Source organism: Anastrepha obliqua, chromosome 5 (assembly GCF_027943255.1).
Source record: "Anastrepha obliqua isolate idAnaObli1 chromosome 5, idAnaObli1_1.0, whole genome shotgun sequence".
NCBI classification, from domain to species: Eukaryota; Metazoa; Arthropoda; class Insecta; order Diptera; family Tephritidae; genus Anastrepha; species Anastrepha obliqua.
Genome location: NC_072896.1, coordinates 108,175,532 through 108,197,039, shown reverse-complemented (window position 1 = coordinate 108,197,039; position 21,508 = coordinate 108,175,532). Strand labels below are relative to the sequence as shown.

The following is a 21,508-nucleotide window of genomic DNA, read 5'->3' as shown; positions in this document are numbered from 1 at the left end:
GTAACTGAATTGAGTGAAGTATAGCGGGAATGTTTAGGCAGCTCGCTCGTTATTGAATGGAAAAATAGCGAAATTGTTGAATTTCGAAAGTTGTTTACGAGGTTCAGGAAAAGGGTGTTCCCTAAATTGCAAAAAAAAAAAATAACTATATTTAGAATAGTGTACAGTACCACCCTGTATTATGGTGTATATCTAAAATTCTGTAGAGATTTAGATTTATTGGATGTTTGCATTCTGCCTCATGGTTTTTTGTGCCCTCTAGTCATCACAGTACCTCATAGAGACCCTATTCTGTATACTCTACCTGTCCTTTTCTTTTTTTTTTTGTTAAAATTTTACTACCTGAAATTCTCAGTTATACCCTTTGTATAGAAAATTTATTTCCACACCAAAATGTTCACTGGGTTTACCTACTCATCTGCATTGCTTCTTATGATTAATCTACTTTGCTGCATCTGTCTTGTCTCACTGCATACTAACCAACCCTACATATCCTGTTACCTGAATTCTAGGCTACCACCACCAATCAACTACGAATTGATGTAAATAATGTGCCTACCTAAAAATTTGTTGCCGTCAGTTATTGTAAACCAAACTTATTTACCGAAATGGAATTCGGTCTATATTTTCTGCTTCCCTTTAATTTTCACTATACAATCTGATATTTTCCAATAGCTATTTTCTGTCTCTTTTCCCCTTTCGATTTTTGTAGTTTTCTACCTACTTTAGGTTGTAATTTTTCAGCTTGTGCCCTTGAGTTGCGAATCACATGCCTTTTGAATTTTCTATATTGTGACCCCTGGCACATGCTGGCATATCTTGAGAGATCCTTCGATCGCATCACATTTCATCTTCAGTTGCTCGGGGAAAGTCATACGAATACATTCAAAAATCTGTTGTTCGTCGGTAATGTAGTAGTGCGTTTTAAAAGTAGAAAAGTATTGCTGCGAGTGTCATAGTAATTGATTGTAATCCACCTTTGAGTGGGATGCCAGTGAAGTTTTTTGCTCTTCGTAAAATGCGTAGACTGCGTAGAATAATCAAGTTTCGGTTGCGCAGATTTATGAAGCGTCGCATTCGAAAAGTTAAAAAAATTGTAAGAAAGTTCCAATGGCTAGCGCCATGCTTTTTGATGCTGGTGTTTCTTGTCGCTAATCATGTGGCAATGGCTTTTTTGCTTTACCGTGCCGTTAGATGCATGTTTCTCATTACGGTCAGATTCGCGTTTACGCCAGTAGCTGACAAGCCTGATGAGTAGAGTGGACGCGAGAACTAAGTGGTAAGTACATACATATGGTACATTCACAGATTTTAGATTATTTTAGATATGTGTGAAGAGAGTATCAAAAGGGAGAAGCAAATGTCGCTGTTGGCAGCCATGCGTTACCTGGCATCACTTCAAAATAAAATATTGATTATACATCTTTATTTGAAATTCTGCTTATTGATTTTTTAGCTGGCCTTAAACAATCAATCATACCCATTTGGACTCCACTACCAAATCCAAAATAATATAATATCAGTCGCATAACTTCTGTGCGCCAAAAAGTTAACCGAAATAAAATGCAGTATTTTGAATACTCGAATTTTATTACAGTATTTTGTTACTCGAATTTTATGCTATGGTATATTTTTAGATCTTGAATCCAAACTAAAACTTCCGTCTCAAAATTTCCGGGGATTTTTTCGTGCGTGACTTGATTGATATTAATAATTGTTAGGTGCTGCCATCCATTATTTTAATTTTTTATATTCGCAAATGGTTCAAAAAGGTATTCCTTTTTCCTCAAAGTAATATAAATGCTGACAAGGTATCAATGATAGTTTTTCCAATTGTTATTTGCAGCAGCAGCTGTCAAAGTAACCACTGTGAAAATATTCAGTAAGATTTACCAATTCATCTGCCAACTCATCTGCATCGAACTACAGCTAAGCGGCTGCCTAAATATGAGTTTAAAAATAATATCCAATATAAGATGAACTACAAATTAGTAGCAAACTAAATGATTCTCACCGCTTTCGCATTTTACTCGAGGTAAAAATTGAAGAAAAATTTTTTCAACCAAATTATCTAAAAAACATGAATAGAAAGAGAGGAAAGGTCTTAGAGAACGCACTAAAAAATGTTTAAGCAAACATTCAGAAAAAGATTCCACGTTTTAGCTGTTTTTCAAAACCTAGAAAACTAATACTTAAATTTAAAACTTTGCTAGCTATTTTTCAGTTCTGAAATGTTTTCACCTTTTGGCGGGGAAAATATATGCATGCGTACATACATACCTATATACAATATACAGCTGCGAGGTTTTTTTTAGTACTTTTAATATTTTTATATGCACAAAGTATTTAATGCATACAAAGGGCATACATTAATTTTGTTATGTTGAGAGAGATGGTTTTATAAAAATTGGGTATCAAAAAGGCGTATTGCCTTTTTTGAATTTAGATGTTATGATATGTAGTACAGGGTGGCTGATGAATTTTGCTACATTAAGAAACTCAAATAACTTTTTTTTTAGTGTATGGAACTCATTTATTTTTTTTCAAGTTGAAGGTCATTAAATTTTATTAAATGTAGCTTAACTAGTTTTAAAAATAATTGAATTTAAATGCCCCCCATGCTCGTTGACACAAATGCGGCATCTTAGTAAAAAGTTGTTCATTGCTGCTTTGAGAGTTGCGACAGGAATAGCCGCAATTGTTGCCCGAATGGATTGTTTTAGTTCATCCAAATTTGTTGGCTTTGTTTTATAAACTTCTTGTTTACATAAACCCCACAAGAAAAAGTCAGGTGCAGTAAAGTCAGGCGACCTGGGGGGCCAACGAAATTCGGAGTTTCTTGAAATCAGTTTATTGGGAAATTTTCGTCGCAACTCTGTCATAACAGTCTGGGCTGTGTGAGACGTTGCCCCATCTTGTTGAAACCACACAGAGTTGAAAGGAATTCTCTTTCGGCGTAGTTCTGGATAGAAAAATTCTTTCAGCATTTTCAAATAACGGTCTCCAGTAACCGTAACGGTGTGACCATTTTCTTCAAAAAAATAAGGCCCGACAATACAGCGTGAAGAAACCGCACACCACACTGTCACGCGAAGAGGATGCAATTCCGTCTCGTGGAGTATCTGTGGGTTAGAAGTACTCCATATTCGACAATTTTGTTTGTTCACATTCGAAAATCGAAAATCGAAATGGGCCTCATCAGACATGAAAAGGCAGTTTAACATGTTTTGGTCTTCTTCCACCATTTGCAGGATCTTCTGGCAAAATTCCAAGCGAATCGGCAAGTCTGCTGCATTCAGTTTGTTAACCATTTGAATTTTGTAGGGAAATAAGTCTAAATCTTTGTGCATTATTGTTTGCAAAGACTGTCGGCTGACACCAAGTTGAGCAGATAAGCTTCTTGTTGAAACCCTTGGATTGCTTTGTATAGCTGCAGCTACAGCAGCGATCGTTTCCTCCGACCGAACTGGTGGGTTTCGATGATAAGGCCTTCTTGCGACTGTTCCTTGCTCAGCAAAATTATTCACCAGTCTCATTATGGTCCATCTGCTCGGGGGATCGCCGCCAAACATCCGCCTGTACTCTCTCTGTACCAAAACTACGGACTCCAGTGCGTGATAGAGGCGGACTATCCAAATTCTTGTTTGCGTGTCCCAGTTATCCATTTTAATAAATTTTAAAGATCAATCTGCAAATTAAAATCAAAATGGAACAGATAACTTAAAAAGAAAAAAAGTTATTCAATTTTTTTTTGGTAGCGGCTTTCATCAGCCACCCTGTATATGTATAATTACAGCAAAATAAAGCACAATTTATTTTCCAACTTAATGACTAAATACAATGAAATTATATTCAATGATATTATAAATATTAAATAAATAAATAAGGATCTAGTGAAGTTGCCACTCGATAAGACGTCGCCATCTTTGAAACGGCGTAATAGTCACGTCTTTTAGGAGAGAGAACTACTTCGCACAACATTTTTAAGAACCCTTCAGAAGTTTTGAATAAAATTGTAGTGAAACGTTTGAGCTAACCATTTCATAACCTCAATTCTATTCTTTCGAAATCAGTTATTTGTCACTTTCTGGTTATGAGTATCTTGCATCATATTCCGTGTTAAGTGCACGTGTGACATATTATTTTGATCTTTTTCCGCTATAAAGTAAAATTTTATTCCTATAGCGGCCCATAAAATACATATTTCTTCACCTTTGTAGAGGCTACAGTAAGTAATAATTTTTTAACTACGTGATTCTTATTTTTTAAGAGAAATTTTATAAGCACCTCGAGCAAAAAATTTACTATTGCACGTGTCAAAACACGAATCTAAAAAAATCTCAAAAAATATTGTTATGATTTTCGCTACGCGATCCGTATAATGAATGAGTTGATTTTTTCTCAAATTACAAGTTATCTGTGTTAAGTTTGATAACGCTAGAGCACCTTCTATACTCCTGTCCTGCATTAGCTAGAACCAGATTAAAATGCTTAGGAGCTTTACAATATGAGAAGTTAGAAAACCTCTCGGAGATAGAGCTCCAAAGTTTACTTAGATTCGCAAAAGACGCAGACGTATTAGAAGATGTCTACTACAAAGAAACGTGAGGGTCTAGCTCCATCTGGTAGCACTAAAGATCAATAGTAGGTCTATGTGATGGCTTTCAGCAGAGCCAGGTCAACCTAACCTAACCTAAGTTTGATAACATTTGCGAAAGAAAAAAAATTAGGTTATGGGCGATTTAGATTTATACATTTAACATTTTTATGGTTACACAATTTTTCATTTCCTATTATTTCCTTTGTTTCAGAACCCGATGGCGGCATGCCACAACACGAAGCTCAAAGATACTTTCTCCAACTACTCTCCGGCGTACAATATCTGCATCAACACGGCATAGCGCATCGTGATTTGAAACCCGAAAATCTACTACTAGACGAGCACGATAATATCAAAATATCGGATTTCGGCATGGCGACAATGTTTAGGTATTAGGTACAATAATCTAACTTTTATTGATTCTTGATTTTATTTATTTATTAGAAATTATTGCAATAATAAATTTACTATTGCACGAAAAAGGGAGCACTGAGCGCTAGGACCTTCGGCGAGATTCTTGATTTTAGTTACTCGCACTGCTTGGTGGGCCATGTAAAATTTGCTTTTTGCTTAAAAAAAACTAATCAATATTTTTTTAAACTTTTTTTTTATTTTGAAGATTGAACATTGTCATTTATGAATGAAAAATAATATCGTTCAAATGACTGCCATGACTGGCTTTACAGTAGGCCATTCGATCAACCCAATTTTTAAGCACATTTTCGATTGTTTGGGCTCCAATTTCATGAATGGCAACTTCGATTTCGTGTTTTAAAGCATCAATCGTCTATGGATGGTTCGCATAGCATTTGTCCTTAACGGTTCCCCACAAAAAATAGTCCAACGGGCTTAAATCACAGCTCCGAGGCGACCAATTGATATCGGAATTTCGGTTGATTATTCGGTTTTCAAAAACGTCAGCCAAAAGTTCGAGTGTAACTTTGGCAGTGTGACAAGTTGCACCGTCCTGTTGAAACCAAATGTCGTCCATGTCATCCTCTTCAATTTTTGGAAACAAAAACTCGTTGAGCATGTCACGGTAACGCTCGCCATTTACTGTAAGCGTGGCTCCTCGGTCATTTTCGAAAAAAAAAATGTCTCGATGATGCCGCCAGACCAAAAACCGCACCAAACAGTGACTCGTTGTGGATGCATTTGCTTTTCTACAGTTACGTGTGGATTTTCTGAGTCCGAAATCCGACAATTTTGCTTATTGATGTAGCCACCGATGTGAAAATCAGAAAAGAAGAAGACTCACCACTTTGGAAATAGGTTTTCAATATTTCCCAATTTTGTTCAAGCGTATAGCGTCCCATTTCGTAAATGTCAAACCTTTAAGTAAATTATAACACATTTGACATGTCATTTGTGTTACCATTCTCAAAAAAATAGCGCAACGCTATATATATTCAAAAAGCAAACGCTATATGGCCCACCCTATTCAATATTGAAATTATTTTTGTGTTTTCGCGGTTGATCTGAAAATTCGCCAAGAAGAAATAGTACTTGTACTGAAGTTAGTTTTAAAGTTTCCAAATAAGGAAAATTAAAAAAAAGTACGAATTAAAAAGTCAACAAAAATGTCTGCTGCTTGTTCTTAGATACGTCGCCAGTGTAACTTTTTGTAGGTTATATTAAATGAGTTTTTAATAAAATGTATTTTTAACAATATATGCCTCAGCAAAATTAATAAGGAAACAAATGGTTTAAAAACTATGCAACTGAAATATTTCAGGCCAAAACATATGTTACGCCAAACAAATTTTTTAAGCTCTGGTAACACTAGTGTTATGAAATTTTGCATGGAATGACAATTTTAATTTTTTTTTACTTGTTTTCTCGGGACCGTGCGAAATGAATAGTGGAACGAACTTTCAGATTTTAAAATTACGTTACGCAAACACCGAAATCGTGAAAAATTATGGGCGTATTTTCGGTTAAACGTTAATTTTCATTTGTTCTGGGGCAATATTGAAGACTTTGATATTATTTCGTAGACTATAAAAGCAAAAAATGCAGAAATAAGTGCAACTACAGTGGTAAAGATTCTGAAAAATCCCAAAGATTACTTAAAATAAAGAAGGCGTGGCCGTCCTACTAGTGTTGATGCGTGAACAAAGCGTCGTATTAAGCATTTATCAGTTAATAAGTCGTTAAGGGCAGGTGACATTAAGTCCCAGTTATCATTAGAGGTCTCCAAACGCCGAATTCAACAAATTTTGAGTACCAACGATGACATCAAATACGAAAAAAAGCTGCATAAACTTAAGTTAAAATCGTGCCATAAATATCGCTCGAAAGCAAATCGCTGACAAATATAAATTCTCGTCGGAAGAGAGGCTAAACTTAATTTTTAGTGATGAGAAAAATTCAACTTGAGCGGCCCAGATGGCAAATTGAGGTATTGGAGAGACACACGCCGCGAAAGAACAACTTGCTTTGAGAAATTTTGGCGACGACGGCTTCCTTATGGTTTGGTCAGCTTTTGGGCATCATGGGAAGTCAACTATTTGTTTTATTTCAATTCACATGAACACCTCAAAGTACACAGCGCTTCCTGATAGTGTTTTAATCGAGTTTTGGGAAAGGTTTTGGGGAGAAAATGGATATTTCAGCAAGATAATGCTGCAATTCATTGTCCTTGCTGACTTTTGACCTCTTCGAAGAGAGAAAAATCGACCGTTTAGACGGCAATTTGACCGGGTTGTTTGATTTAAAGAAAGAAATTGTGGAAGAGTGGCACAAAATTGAAGTTACGTATCTCCAAAAGCTCATTTCATCAACGCCCGATAGTTTAAATGAAGTTATGTCTAACAGTGGGGCTGCACACATTATTAAATATTTTTTTTTTTTTGTTTTTTTTCTTGTATAAACCTTACAAGTATTTGTAACACTAATGATTTCGTATGGATATATTGTTTAGTTATGTTTCACTTGTGAAATATGAAATTAATTTTTATGAAATTGTCCTCAAAGTCTTGTTCTTTCCTTCCTTTTCAATATACATTAGAATTCCAAAACAAAAATTGAAGTACGTATTTTGATTTCTTAAAAAACAACATTATTTATTTCACTGAGGCATATATTTTAAATAAATAATATACAAAAAAATTAAAGCAAGTAGTAGAAACCAAAAAAAAAAATTAGGAACTTGAAAATTGGTAAAGAAACCCTATACAATTAAATATAAATTAACTGAACTATAATTTTATTTATTTTATTATGAAGTAGTAGAAAGAAAAATGTAAAAACTTGAAAATTGATATAAAATTATAATAATTATTAATACAAATTAATTGAATTATAATTTCGTTTATTTTATTATGAGTGAATTAATTGAATTAAAAATTTTATTTATTTTTCTATGAATGCATTAATTGAATTATAATTTAATTTATTTTATTATGAGTGAATTAATTGAATTAAATTTTTTTTTTATTTTTCGATGAATGCATTGATTGAATTAAAAATTTTATTTATTTTTCTATAAATGCATTAATTGAATTATAATTTCATGTATTTTATTATGAATGCATTAATTGAATTATAATTTATTTTATTTTATTATGAGTGAATTAATTGAATTAAATTTTTATTTTTTTTCTATGAATGCATTAATTGAATTATAATTTCATTTATTTTATTATTAATTGAATTACAATTTTATTTATGTTATTATGAGTGAATTAATTGAATTAAAAATTTGATTTATTTTTCTATGAATGCATTAATTGAATTCTAATTTAATTTATTTGATCAGGAGTTCATTAATTGAATTACAATTTTATTTATTTTATTATGAGTGAATTAAGTGAATTGAAAATTTTATTTATTTTTCTATGAATGCATTAATTGAATTATAATTTAATTTATTTTATTATGAGTGAATTAAAAATTTTATTTATTTTTCTATGAATGCATTAATTGAATTATATATTTTCTTTATTTGATTATGAGTGCATCTCGTTCCCATTTAGTTATGTATTTTCAGTATTAATTTCCTCTTATTCATATTTAATAATAATTCTAGAAAATCATTTATTAAATTTATCTGCTTAAATCTCGAATTCCACCAAAACCAATTACTCATTTCGATCTTCTCTTTTTGTTTCACTCTACAAATACACACAGATACAAAGGCAAGGAACGCTTGCTGGACACCCGTTGCGGCACATTGCCATATGTAGCGCCTGAAGTGCTCGTCAAGCCCTACCACGCACAACCCGCCGATATTTGGTCCTGCGGCATTATACTCGTCACAATGTTGGCTGGTGGTAAGTAAAAAAAAAAAAAACCGAAAAGAAAAACACCACAAAAACAAAATTGCCAACTCAAATATGTGAAACTCCCAACGTAGTGCTTGCGCTGGAGCATAAAATTCGCGTAGTAAAACTTGTTTTTATGAATTTAGTTTATTGGTATTAAAATATGGCACCACAATGTACATACACACACATACAATATATCCACTGAATGTATGTTTTTTTTATTGTATTTTACATATATACATATTTTCACATACATACATACATGCATTTATAGATTATTATATATAGATTATCGCGTATCTATGAACATACCTATGTAAATAGTAAATTCAGACACCATTTTCGTGTGTATGTGTGCACGCTTTATTCGTTTGTTTTTCGCCTCTTTCGTTTGCGATTATTGCTCGCCTGGCCGCAACAGGCTAACGATGCACAGCTCAACGCCCACACACATCCTTGCGAAGAAATGTGAAATTTTATACAAGTCCATTCGCGTATGTTGCATAAAATGTATGTATATATGTATGTATGTGGGTGCATATGTATGGTTTATTTTTATTATAAAATAGTGCACGCTTCGTTGGGTGACACGCCCAGCTTGTTTCACATTCATTCACACACACACACACACACACGCACATATGTAAGCAAATTTTTTCAAAACTTTAGTATCAATATCCGTCCAACTCGTTACTCGGCACATCCGCGTCGCATCCTCATCAATCAACTCGAACACATTTTATTATTTGCCTCGGTTTCCTCGCTGCCGCTGCTGCTGCCTGCACTTGTTTTTCGTGATATTTTGCGTTACTTATTTGTTTTTGCATTTTTTGTTTGCCGCCGCGTTGATTATCGCCTAGAGCGTGGTTCTCACACGTCGCCTGTCATTTGTCGAATTGAATAGACGACGTTACGTATCGTTCGTGTCGTGTGAAAAAAAGTTTGCGTGGTACCGTTCAAATGGTTTACTTTTATTCTTTCAAAAAGAGGTTAGATTTAAGATTAAACTCACAAGTATTTAAAATTTGTTGCACCATTGAACTCATCATCAATCAATCAGCCAATCAATCGACAAACCAAATCCACCAGACCGCCAATCAATCGACTAATCAATCAATCAATCTATCAAATCAAATCAAATCATTTTTGCTGTGTCTTTGGTATTCTAGCTGTAGATTCTTAAATATGCTATCATCTAAAGCTTTTATACCAAAGCTCCAGCTTAAATTGCTTGCTGCACTTTTTTCGTTTCGTTTCGTTTTCGTTTGTTCTCGTTTGGCTCGTTATTTTTCTGTTGTGTCGTTCGTTCTTTCTTAATCGCTTGAATGCTCGTTATAATTTTTTATGCATTTTCCTTTTTTAATTTTTTGTTATTATTGCATTAAATTGTGTTTGCCTGTTTTGTTTGAATTTAATTTAATTTTCCTATGTGAAGTGCTCCTTTTTTTTTTTTTTTTTTTTTTTTTCTTTTTTGTTTTTGTTAATTATGTTCGCTCTCACCTTGCGCTAGTGTTTTCATTTAATTTTGCAAAATGAAGTTTGAAAATATTTTTCATGCGATTTGCCACAGCTGCGTTTGACTTGTCACACCTGCATTGTTTGCTTAAAATAAAGAAAGAAAATTTATATTTAAGAAATTGTAAATATTATATTGTATAAATTAAATAATGAACAAGGAAATTTACACTTTTTAAATTGTAAAAACTAGTGCTCCGCAATCATATCGCTCGGTTGCTGGAGGAAGGTCATAACTTAAAAAATTCGCGAAAAATGGCTGCTTTAGAGTTCTTAAGTAAAAGTGGAGGCGCAAATCTTGTTATATGGCAACGCTGGAATAGAGCTGCCTAAAATTGTTTAGGCCTCTACTTTTCACCAAGCGCAGGTGGCGAATAGAAGAGGCCTTTTGTAAAATAGGGAGTTATACCAGTTTTATGAGGAATAATCATACTCGTTAGCGGCGAATCTGGCTCGAAAACTTTGTTGTTTGCACATGGACATTTTTCGCTAAGTTGGTCGAGCAGAGAAGTGGCGAATAGAAGCGGCCTTTTGTTGTTGCTTTCATTTGCAAATTTTTCGTCAAGTTAGCCGAGCAAAGAAGTGGCGAATAGAAAGGCGTTTTTTGTCTCTTTTACTTACAAATTGTATACACAGCAAAAAGACCTGGAAGAACTGCTTGTTATTTCGGCATAAAAAATTTTTTTTAAGTTATGTCAGTCTTCCAGCAAACTGTCGATATGTATGTACATATATGTGTATGTATAAGTATAATTCTTTATGTGCAACTTTATTAAATATTTTAATAGAAACTAAAAAATCGCTTTTGAAATCCACAACAAGAAAAAATTATTAAAATCTTATTTGATAAAAATTATTGCATTTGTTGTAAAATTGACATTCAATTTTTTTTAATATTTTCTACTGCTACATACATAATTACATACATCGCATAATTAGGGGATTCACATATTTTTTTATGAAGTCAAACGCTATGAAGCGAGGTCTTAAAAAGTAACCCCAGTTGTTGCTGTTGTTGTAATAGCACAAACATTCTCCACACAAGTATCGGAATTCTGCTGGAATGGCAGTGCTTGTCTGGATATAACTGCGACCAAAAGAGATCTATTGTGCAGAGTCTGCTGAGGTACCCCTCCTTTTAAGGCTTTTTAAAAACTTTAGTCCAGTCTCGGGTTTATTTTATTATTACCTTCAAGTTATTGTAGCCTTTTTCTGCAGCCGCTCCTACGTTACCGGTAAGACTCGGGTTTTCCCCGACCAAGAGCTGCCGCCCCAGTAAACTAGCCATGTCTAGTGCACAGTTTATTAAACTAGCTCCAGCCTTTTTCTGTCTAATGCAGGACATTCTCAAAGAATGTGCTCTGAATTTTCGTTGGACATTTCACGGAATCGACAGTTGATGCGTCTCAGAGCGGCTGATTTTGTTCAAGTGATATCTTAGGCTACCGTGAACTGTAAAGTAACCAGTTAAACGTCTTCAGTCTACTCTGCTGAGCGAAAGTAGTCCATCGGAAATTCCTCGGACTTGACGTTAGGAATTATTTCGCTTATTAAAGTAAAGTAAAGCGGCCGCCGTAGTCGAATGGGGTGATGCGCGACTACCATTCGGAATTTACAGAGAGAACGTTGGTTCGAATCTCGGTGAAAACACCAAAATTAAGAAAAACATTTTTCTAATAGCGGTCGCCCCTCGGCAGGCAATAGCAAACCTCTGAGTGTATTTCTGCCATGAAAAAGCTCCTCATAAAAATATCTGCCGTTCGGAGTCGACTTGAAACTGTAGGTCCCTCCACTTGTGGAACAACATCAAGGCGCACACCACAAATAGGAGCAGGAGCAGGAGCTCGGCCAAACACCCAAAAAAAAGGGTGTACGCGCCAATTATAAGGTTGTCAAAAAAGTCTTGCGGTATTTTTATTGAATTTTCAATTGTTCATAAAATTGGTTAAAATAATGCGATTTAAGTCAAATATGCACCGTTTTGTTCGCTGACGAGTTCCCAACGAGATGCCAACTTCATAATGCCCCTCTTATAGAAGCTCGCTTCCCTATTGTCAAAAAACTCGGAGAGCCAATTTTCACAGGACTCTCTTGAGGACCACTTCCGACTACCAAGCTCGTTCGCCATGGACAGAAATAGGTGGTAATCACTTGGTGCGAGATCCGGACTATACGGTGGATGCAAAAGAACCTCCCATCCGAGCTCCCGGAGCTTCTGGCGCGTCACCAAAGATCTGTGTGGCCTGGCGTTGTCCTGATGGAAGACAATTCGGCCTCTGTTGATCAAAGATGGCCTCTTCTGCATGAATGCTGCATTCAAGCGGTCCAGTTGTTGGCAGTACAGGTCCGAATTGAGCGTTTGGCCATAGGGGAGCAGCTCATAGTGGATGATTCCCTGCCAATCCCACCAAACACACAGGAGAACCTTCCTGGCCGTCAATCCAGGCTTGGCCACCGTCTGGGCAGCTTCACCGCTTTTCGACCACGACCGTTTGCGCTTCACGTTGTCGTAAGTGACCCACTTTTCATCGCCAGTCACCATCCGCTTCAAAAACGGGTCGATTTTGTTGCGATTCAGAAGCGATTCGCATGCATCCATACGGGCAAAAATGTTTTTTTGCGTCAAGTCGTGTGGCACCCATACATCGAGCTTCTTTTTGAATCCAAGCTTCTTCAAATGGTTTATAACGGTTTGATGACTCATGCTCAGCTCTTGGCCGATGCTACGGCTGCTACTATGCCGGTCTCTTTCGATCAATTCAGCGATTTTATCGCAATTTTCGACGACAGGCCTTCGGGGCCGTGACGTATCTTCGATCACCTCTGCACCAGAACGAAAACGTTGAAACCATCGTTGTGCGGTGGAAATGGAAACTGTATCGGGTCCATAAACTGCACAAATTTTATTGGCAGCATAAGATGCATTTTTGCCTTTATCGTAGTAGTACTGTAAAATATGCCGTATTTTCTCTTTATTTTGCTCCATGTTTGCGACGCTATAACTCACGAACGACTAAAAGCAAACAACAATTAATCAAACACGTGTTAGCACGTGAAAAGAGCTTTCCAAAAAGCTCTAGCGTGAACCGATGCGACGAATACAACCAGAACTACGCGCTTGCAAAGACAAACTTACGGAAATACCGCAAGACTTTTTGGCCAACCTTATATATATACCTATATTAAAGTAAACAAAAATCAGTTGAGCAGTTTTAACATCTCCCAGTTGTACTTTTAAGCCCTTTTTTTGTGCAGCCAACTATTGAACTGTAAAAAATATTAGTATCATCTGCCTACGTTGCAACCTTCCTACAACTTGTGAATTCCCCAAATTATGTGCTTGTATGTTACTCCGCTTCGCTGAACTATATCTACAAATTTGTGGGTAAAAATAATTTTTTTTTGTGTTTTGCAATATAAATTTTTTTTAATAAAATAAATGATTTTTTGCTTTTATTAAATAAATTTGTTTTTTTAGTAAAATAACTAACTTTTTTATGTGAAAAATAATTCAAAAAACAGAAGTGGATGATTAATTTTGCGCCACCTTATAGTACTGATATCTATGTAAAAAGTTCTCGTATTCGGCACTGCATGTTTTAAGTGTGCTTTTAAGGCCAGGTTACCCTTGATTTGTGTGCTTTTTTAAATAAACTTTATTCATAGTACAAAATATATTTATTAATCAATTTTTTTACATGTGAAAAAACAAATATTAAATTGCTTAAAAAAATTTTTTTTTTTTTTTTTTTTCAAATGGTGGCTTTCAAAATGGCTGCTAAATTTTAGCTGATTCGTAGTTGGATGCCATCATATCTCGAAAACGAATTATCTGAAAGTAAAAAATCAAACGGTTTCATCTTCTGTATTGAATTGGTTATGACCGCAAGCAGAATCACAAACATTTATTGTTATTTAAAAAAGTTATAAACAATTAAAAGTGAAAAAATAGTGGCAAAAAATTCAAAAGTCCGCCATTTTGTTTTTTTTTATTAAAAATATTTGATTCTGCTTGCGGTCATAACCAATTCAATACAGAAGATGAAACCGTTTGATTTTTTACTTTCAGATAATTCGTTTTCGAGATATGATGGCATCCAACTACGAATCAGCTAAAATTTAGCAGCCATTTTGAAAGCCACCATTTGAAAAAAAAAAAAAAAAATTTTTTTAAGCAATTTAATATTTGTTTTTTCACATGTAAAAAAATTGATAAATAAATATATTTTGTACTATGAATAAAGTTTATTTAAAAAAGCACACAAATCAAGGGTAGCCTGGCCTTAAATGAGCTCTCCGCTGAAAGCCTCAAGATTCAGCAATGAAGGCTAACGCGCAAATCCGAACAATAGTTGTACTCGTATATTTAATATTTCCTGCAAATCCTGCATATGCACAATTAAAAAATATACTTTTTAATCTCAATAACTCAACTAATCTTCCATTCTTGTACCAACTACCATCCCTTCCATATAGAACTGGCCTGGGATCAACCTTCCATTAACTGCCAAGAATTTAAGAATTGGACCAATAATGAACGCTGGTCAACACAAACGCCGTGGAGCAAATTGGACACCCTGGCGATATCGCTCTTACGGAAAGTATTGTCCACGAATCCCACTTACCGGCTGACGCTAGATAAAATTCTCGATCACAAATGGTGTAACATGCAATTCAATGAAAACGGTAAGTAAAGTACCAAGTAAAATTTATGAATTATCTTCTACAAAAAAAAAGTGCAGGTATAACAAAAAGTGCTAAAAAGCTAAGAAAAAAGACATGCACTCTTCTCATTGGGTTCAAGAAAGATTTGTCCAGGTACTTAGTGACTCTCAAGTTTGTAATGCCATTTACCGTTGAGGGTTATTTTGTGCCTAAACAAAAGTTTCTAGAATTACTGCAAAATACTACAAAAAGCCAAAGTGTTTGAGTGCCTTAAAAGTGAGAATACCTTTACGAGAAATAGAAAATGTTGTAGAAATTAAGTGAATTATGTATAAATAACAAATATTGCTATTGCTTTATTCACCTTCCGCAGAGCTTTTGCTAAGCTTTTCAATATGCGCACCCTAAAAATTGCTAAAGTTAATTCGCGCTTTATTGAGCTTTCATTCGATTTACCGTGCGCTGTTAATCAGTCGGAAACTTTTTAAATTGTGCATAATTTTCGGCAATATTTATTTGTCTAACATTCATTGAAGCTTTCTTGCGTCAGTCGCCAACTGGCAGCTTTTCATCGCTTTGGCGCTTTAGCTGTATGATAGATTTGACTACTTCATAAAGCTAGATTACCAAAGCATTGAAGAGTCTGCTTCAACTTCGTTGAAACTTGAAGAGGAGAATGTGTTTAGGCTCGAGTTTACAGAAATTTGCTAAATGAAAACAAAAAAAAAAACACATTAAATTTACCAAGAAAGAGATGTGTTAATAAAATGTCCAACAATGTGTAACAACAACAATGTGTTGCACCTACTGAAAGCAAAAATAGAATGAGTCTAATCGGATTTCAATTTAATTAATTTGATAATATGAAAATTCATACAAAGTTTTAATAATAATTTTTAATTTACTTAAAATCTAATCCACTAATCTAATGGACTTAAGTCTTATGTCATTCGCCTAAATATAAATCAATAGTTCAAAAATAATTTTAAATTCATTGAACCAGATAAAATTGTAAAATTTAGTTTAAATTAGTTCAGAACTATTCTAACTGTTGTTTTGTCCTGTCATTCAATTTAAATGCCACTAAATCCAGTGACTTAAATCAAATAAACTAAAACTCATTTCGACCTGATTAAAATCAGTGCAGTACAAATCAAACTAATACAGTAAATAAAATAAATATAAAAAAGAACAGAAATCTTAAAAAAATTGCATTATCAATTTTTCATAAAAAAATAGTTAAATTGAAACGAAATAAATGAAATAAAGTAATACAAGATTGCGCAAAATTTATCATACAATTTTGTTTTTGAATAACTTTTTCGCTAAATAAAAAAAATTTGTTTTAAATGAGGAAGAGTCAAAAATCCGTACGTTCCATTGCTTGTCTGTTTGTATACTGCAGCTGTCTAGATCCCAAGTGTCAAAAAGGAGCTACGAAGAAGTGTCAAAATAGAATAAATAAAGTAAATGGAATAAAACAGAAAACAAAATAAAATGAAAAATAAAATACAATGAAATAAATTAAAGTAAATAAAACAAAAAGTAAAAGTTAATTAAATAAAAAAGTAAATAAAACAAAAAGTAAAAGTTAATTAAATAAAAAAAATGAGCATCAAATCAAAATTAAATTAAAATGAGGAAAATAAAGTGATATAAAATTTCAAATAAGGTCAAAAATAATAAAATTTTATTGAAATATATTAAAATGGAATAAAATGTAATAAAATAAAATAAATAAAGTTAATAAATTAAAATTTGAAAATTTAATTCAGGTAAAAAACAATAAAAAATAAATGAAATAACGTAAAATGAAACAAAAAATAAAATTAATACACTAAAATTTTAAAAGTTAATTACATTAAAAAATCAATGTTGAATCAAAAATTAAATGGTGTTATATAAAACTTAAGAAAATTCAAGAATAATAAAATTCTATTTCAATTTTTAGAATAAAAATGAATTTAAACTTGATAAACTTAATAATTAAAATTTGGAAAGTTAATTTAATTAAAAATATCAACGTAAGTTTCAAATTTATATTAGAAGTGAGGAAAGTAAAATAAAGTTAAATAAAATTTAAATAAATTCCATTCAAATTAAAATTAGGTGAAGCAAAGTAAAATTTAAATAAATGATTATATTAAAAGTTTAAAACAATATATGTAGTAATTATAGAATTAAGGGGGGCCTCTTATCAGTGGCTTCAAAAAAACGTGTTTCTTCTCAATTTTTTTTCGAGGCGAGAAAAGCGACACACAGGAATAATCTTTTGCATTTATTTGAAGGCATGATTGAAGAGTAATAAACAATTTTTTAACATATATTAAATAAAAAAACAATATGGCGGACATATGCGGGATCTCGCACAGCTTCTCGTTGCGCGCTAATAAACCGGCGTGTAAGATTGCGGTCGTAGTTCTCACCTGAAACACAAAAGAAAAATATTGTCTTATTCAGAAGGCTTTCCCGCATATAATAGACTACTCTTGTATAAAAATATGAAAAAATAAGCACACAATTAATTATTGCAAAAAAGTGCTTTTTTCGCTATGTTTTTTTTTTTTTTTCAAAAAAGGTGTTAAATAACATTAAAAAATGAATTTCTGTATTTTGTTAGTTAATTACTTGCGCATTTTAATTATCTTTATATAGATTACCGGTTTGAAACGATAACTTTCGTCGTTTTTTTTTTAATCTTACACGCCATTTTCAAAAAAATGCTTTTGAGAAAACGTGTTTCAAAGTTGTCAGAAGGTAGACAGTATACTCACACGAGTGACGATACACAGGCCTGTTACTCCGAAATCACTTTGAATTCCGCTATACAATTTTGAGGGCATATTCCCCTATAATATATCTATCGATTGCAGTAAAAAAAAATCGATTTTTTGAAGCCGACTGATAAGAGCCCCCTTTAAATTGAATGAAATAACGTAAAATGAAATTTTAAAAATTTTATGAAGTTTTAAAATGTTTATTAAATTAAAAACTCAACGTCAGATTAAAATTAAATTAAAATGAGGAAAATAAAATGATATAAAATTTAATAAAAATAAAAAAACTAATAAGTTAATGAAATAAGTGAATGAAATAAAGAAAGGAATCAAATAAAAAAACGAATCAAATAAAAAAATTAATAAAAAAAAAACAAAATGAATCAGATAAAAAAATTAATCAAAAAAGAAAACAAAAATGAATCAGGTAAAAAATTTAATCAAAAAAATAAATAAATGAAATAAATCAGACAAAAAAATTAATCAAAAAAAAAAAAAAAATGAATCAGAAACAGAAATGAATCAAAAAAAAAAAATTAATCAAAAACAACAAATAAAAAAAATGAATCAGATAAAAAAAATTAATCAAAACAAACAACAAAATGATTAAAAACAAAAAAAAACAATTAAAGAAAAACAAAATGAACAAGGAAAATTAATCAAAAAAAAAAAAAAAAACAAGAATGAATGAAATAAAAAAATGAATAAAAAAGAAAAAAATGAATAAAAAAGAAAAAAATGAATAAAAACAAAGAAATAAAAAAAATTTATAAGAAAAGGATTGAAATAAAAACAAAATTAATAAAAAAATGAATAAAATAAAAAAAATACAAATTAAATAAATAAATAAAAGTTAAATTACAAAACAAAAACCGAATAAAATTTAAATAAAAAGAAATGTAAAACTATAACTTAAATAAAAAAAAAATTAAAATTAAAATAAAATAAAAATTAAATAAAATAACACTCAATTGCATTGAACAAAATAATTTTTAATTACATTTTTTAAATAATGATTTTACTATTATGTAATATTAATAACTAATTGAAATAGGTTAAAATAAAATTAGTAATTAAAATAAAATAATGTGAAATAAAATGAATAAAAAAATGAATAAAAAAAAAGAAATGAATGAATCAAAACGAAAAATGAATGAAATAAACACATTAAATAAAAAAAATAATTATTAAAAAAAAGTTAAACTAAAAAAAAGAATAAAAATTAATTAATATTAGTAACTATTATAATTGAAATAAGTTAAAAAAAAATTAGTAATTAAAATAAAATAATGTAAAATAAAATAAATTTACTTAAGCAAAACTCACATGCATGCTTAACTTAAAGTAAATTAACAAAGCAAACTAAAATAATTTAAATAAATTTATATCATGCGAAACTAAGAAATAAAATACATTGGAATTAAAATATTATGAATAAAATAAATAACCAATTTAAATGAGCGTGATAAAACCGAACTGTAAATGGCAATCAAAAACAAATTCAATTTATTCGCTTTATAAAGAAACTATGTATTGCATTTTTTTTTTTTTTTTTAATATTATATTATGTGAAAGTGACAAGTGACAAGTGAAGCATTTTTCAACAACGCAACGAATATTTAATGTTGCCTGTCAACATTTATAATTAATTTAAAATAACATTTAAGTACATACATACAATATTTGGGCTTTTGCATTTGTGTTGCGTTTCTATGTTTGCATTTTTTCGTTTGCATATTATTTGCTCTTTGGTGATTTTAGCTGTATGGTAAAAAAACAAGAGACCCATAGAGCTTTATTACCAAAAACCAAATGATTTTTGCTTTTTCAGTTTAAATGCAGTTCAGTTCAGTTCAGTGTTTTTTGTTGTGGTTTTTTTTTCTCTCTCTTTGTTTTGTGTCTTGTGTATTTATTATATTATTTAAGTTTTTTTTTAAGCACGCCTTTTAATTTAGTATGCCTCTTCTTATTAGTAAATGTTTACTTCCAACACAACTGAACTAATTTACTTCTACATTTTCTTTTCAACAGAAAAATCACACGACCTCGTCGACTCGACGGCCGCACTCGATATACACTCGCCGAAAGCCAAACGTTCGCGCAAACATTCAAGCAATCAACGTCTCACGAACAACTTCGTCGACGATACGGTGTCTCGTAATTATTGCTCACAACCCATGCCCACGATACCCATAGACCTGACAGACGTGTGCAGTGCACCTGATGGCGGTGACAAGGACAATGCAACAGCACAGGAGGGACGCTTCAGTATCTGTTTCTCGCAACCTGCCCTGCTGGACGATCTGCTGGTGTGCACTCAAATGAATCATACACAAACGGCATCGCAGAACGTCTTTCATCGTTTGGTGCGTCGTATGACGCGCTTCTTTGTCACCACACGCAGGGATGAGACCATTAAACGACTGGTAGCGGCCATCAAACGTTTGGGTTTCACCTGCAAAGTTGGCGATGGCGGTGTGGTCACCATATCGACTCTCGATCGGCGAAAATTACGTTTGGTCTTCAAGGCGTACATTCTTGATATGGACGGCAAGATTTTGGTGGACTTCCGTCTCTCGAAAGGCTGTGGCTTAGAGTTTAAGCGTCGCTTTATTAAAATTAAAGAATCGCTGGAAGATATTGTATTGCGAGGACCGACGACATGGCCCATAGCGATTGCAACAAATACTGTGCCTTAAGAAAGTAGTCGTATCATGCACATGAAAGTCGCTGACAGTTACAGTGTAATTGTGTGGACTTCGTATTTTTGAACTTTTTGTACTGTACCAAGAGAAATTATAGCACTTTTAATGTAGTCTAGAGTAGTTTTTTGTACTTGAATCCAAAGTCAACTTCCTATGCAAATGTATACAAAGAAAATATGTATTCTATTAAAGGCTTTTTTATTTTAGTGTTATCGCTGCTCATTCATGTGTATGCTTTATTATTGTTTTATTGTCATATCCTCATTGAAATTCATATTTAGTTTTAGAAATTGACTTAGTTACTTTTCGGGCTGTATTAATTTATTTAAAAACACAAAAATGAGACGAATGTTTGTATTTATACACATTTTATGGAAAAAATATTAGTTAAATAAAAAAATACGTGAAAAAAGAGCAAATGCAAAATAAATTCATATAAATTTAATATTTATTTTTGTTTCATTTGTAGAAATTGTAAAGCCGATGAGTTAGCCAGGAAAGGTACTACACTTTAATTGTTTAGTGATAGAAGTACCATTGGGATACCTATGGACATGAGCAAAGTAATAATCAAAAATAACATTATATAAGAAGCCAATAGGTCGTGGGGAGATGTTGTTGTTGTTGTTGTTGTTGTAGCAGCATAAACATTCCCCATACACATATGTTTGGAGAATGCTGCTGAAGTGACAGTCATTGGCCGGATATAAATCCAGGTCGTTCCTGTAACGTAGAACCGACTGTCGTGGGGAGATGACGGCATATGCGTAACAGCTAGGCTACTATGGCAGCAAATAAATAAGAAAAGACAAAAGAACTGTTTAGCCTTTTTCCCGAGAGGATATCCTGAACGTTGTGGCTTGTATAACCGGTCATTGACTATTTGGCAGGTTTTCTCCCATGAATATTATAGAAGTTGTAGAGGTGAGGAAGAGAAATAAAACAGTTGAGCACATCCACTGCAATTATCCGGCCTTA

At 32.6% G+C, this 21,508-nt stretch overlaps 1 protein-coding gene across 2 annotated transcripts in view; it reads left to right on the top strand.

Annotated features, from left to right (window-relative positions):
- Positions 1-20,906, top strand: part of LOC129249321 (serine/threonine-protein kinase grp) — a 71,987-nt gene extending 51,081 nt beyond the window's left edge. For both annotated transcript variants that reach the window (XM_054889068.1, XM_054889070.1), the window contains 4 exons: positions 4,812-4,989; positions 8,732-8,874; positions 14,860-15,069; positions 19,857-20,906. In XM_054889068.1, the coding sequence (XP_054745043.1) occupies positions 4,812-4,989; positions 8,732-8,874; positions 14,860-15,069; positions 19,857-20,524 (1,199 nt within the window). In that variant the 3' untranslated portion in view covers positions 20,525-20,906. The remainder of the gene's footprint in view (positions 1-4,811; positions 4,990-8,731; positions 8,875-14,859; positions 15,070-19,856) is intronic.
- Positions 20,907-21,508: the final 602 nt, after the last annotated feature.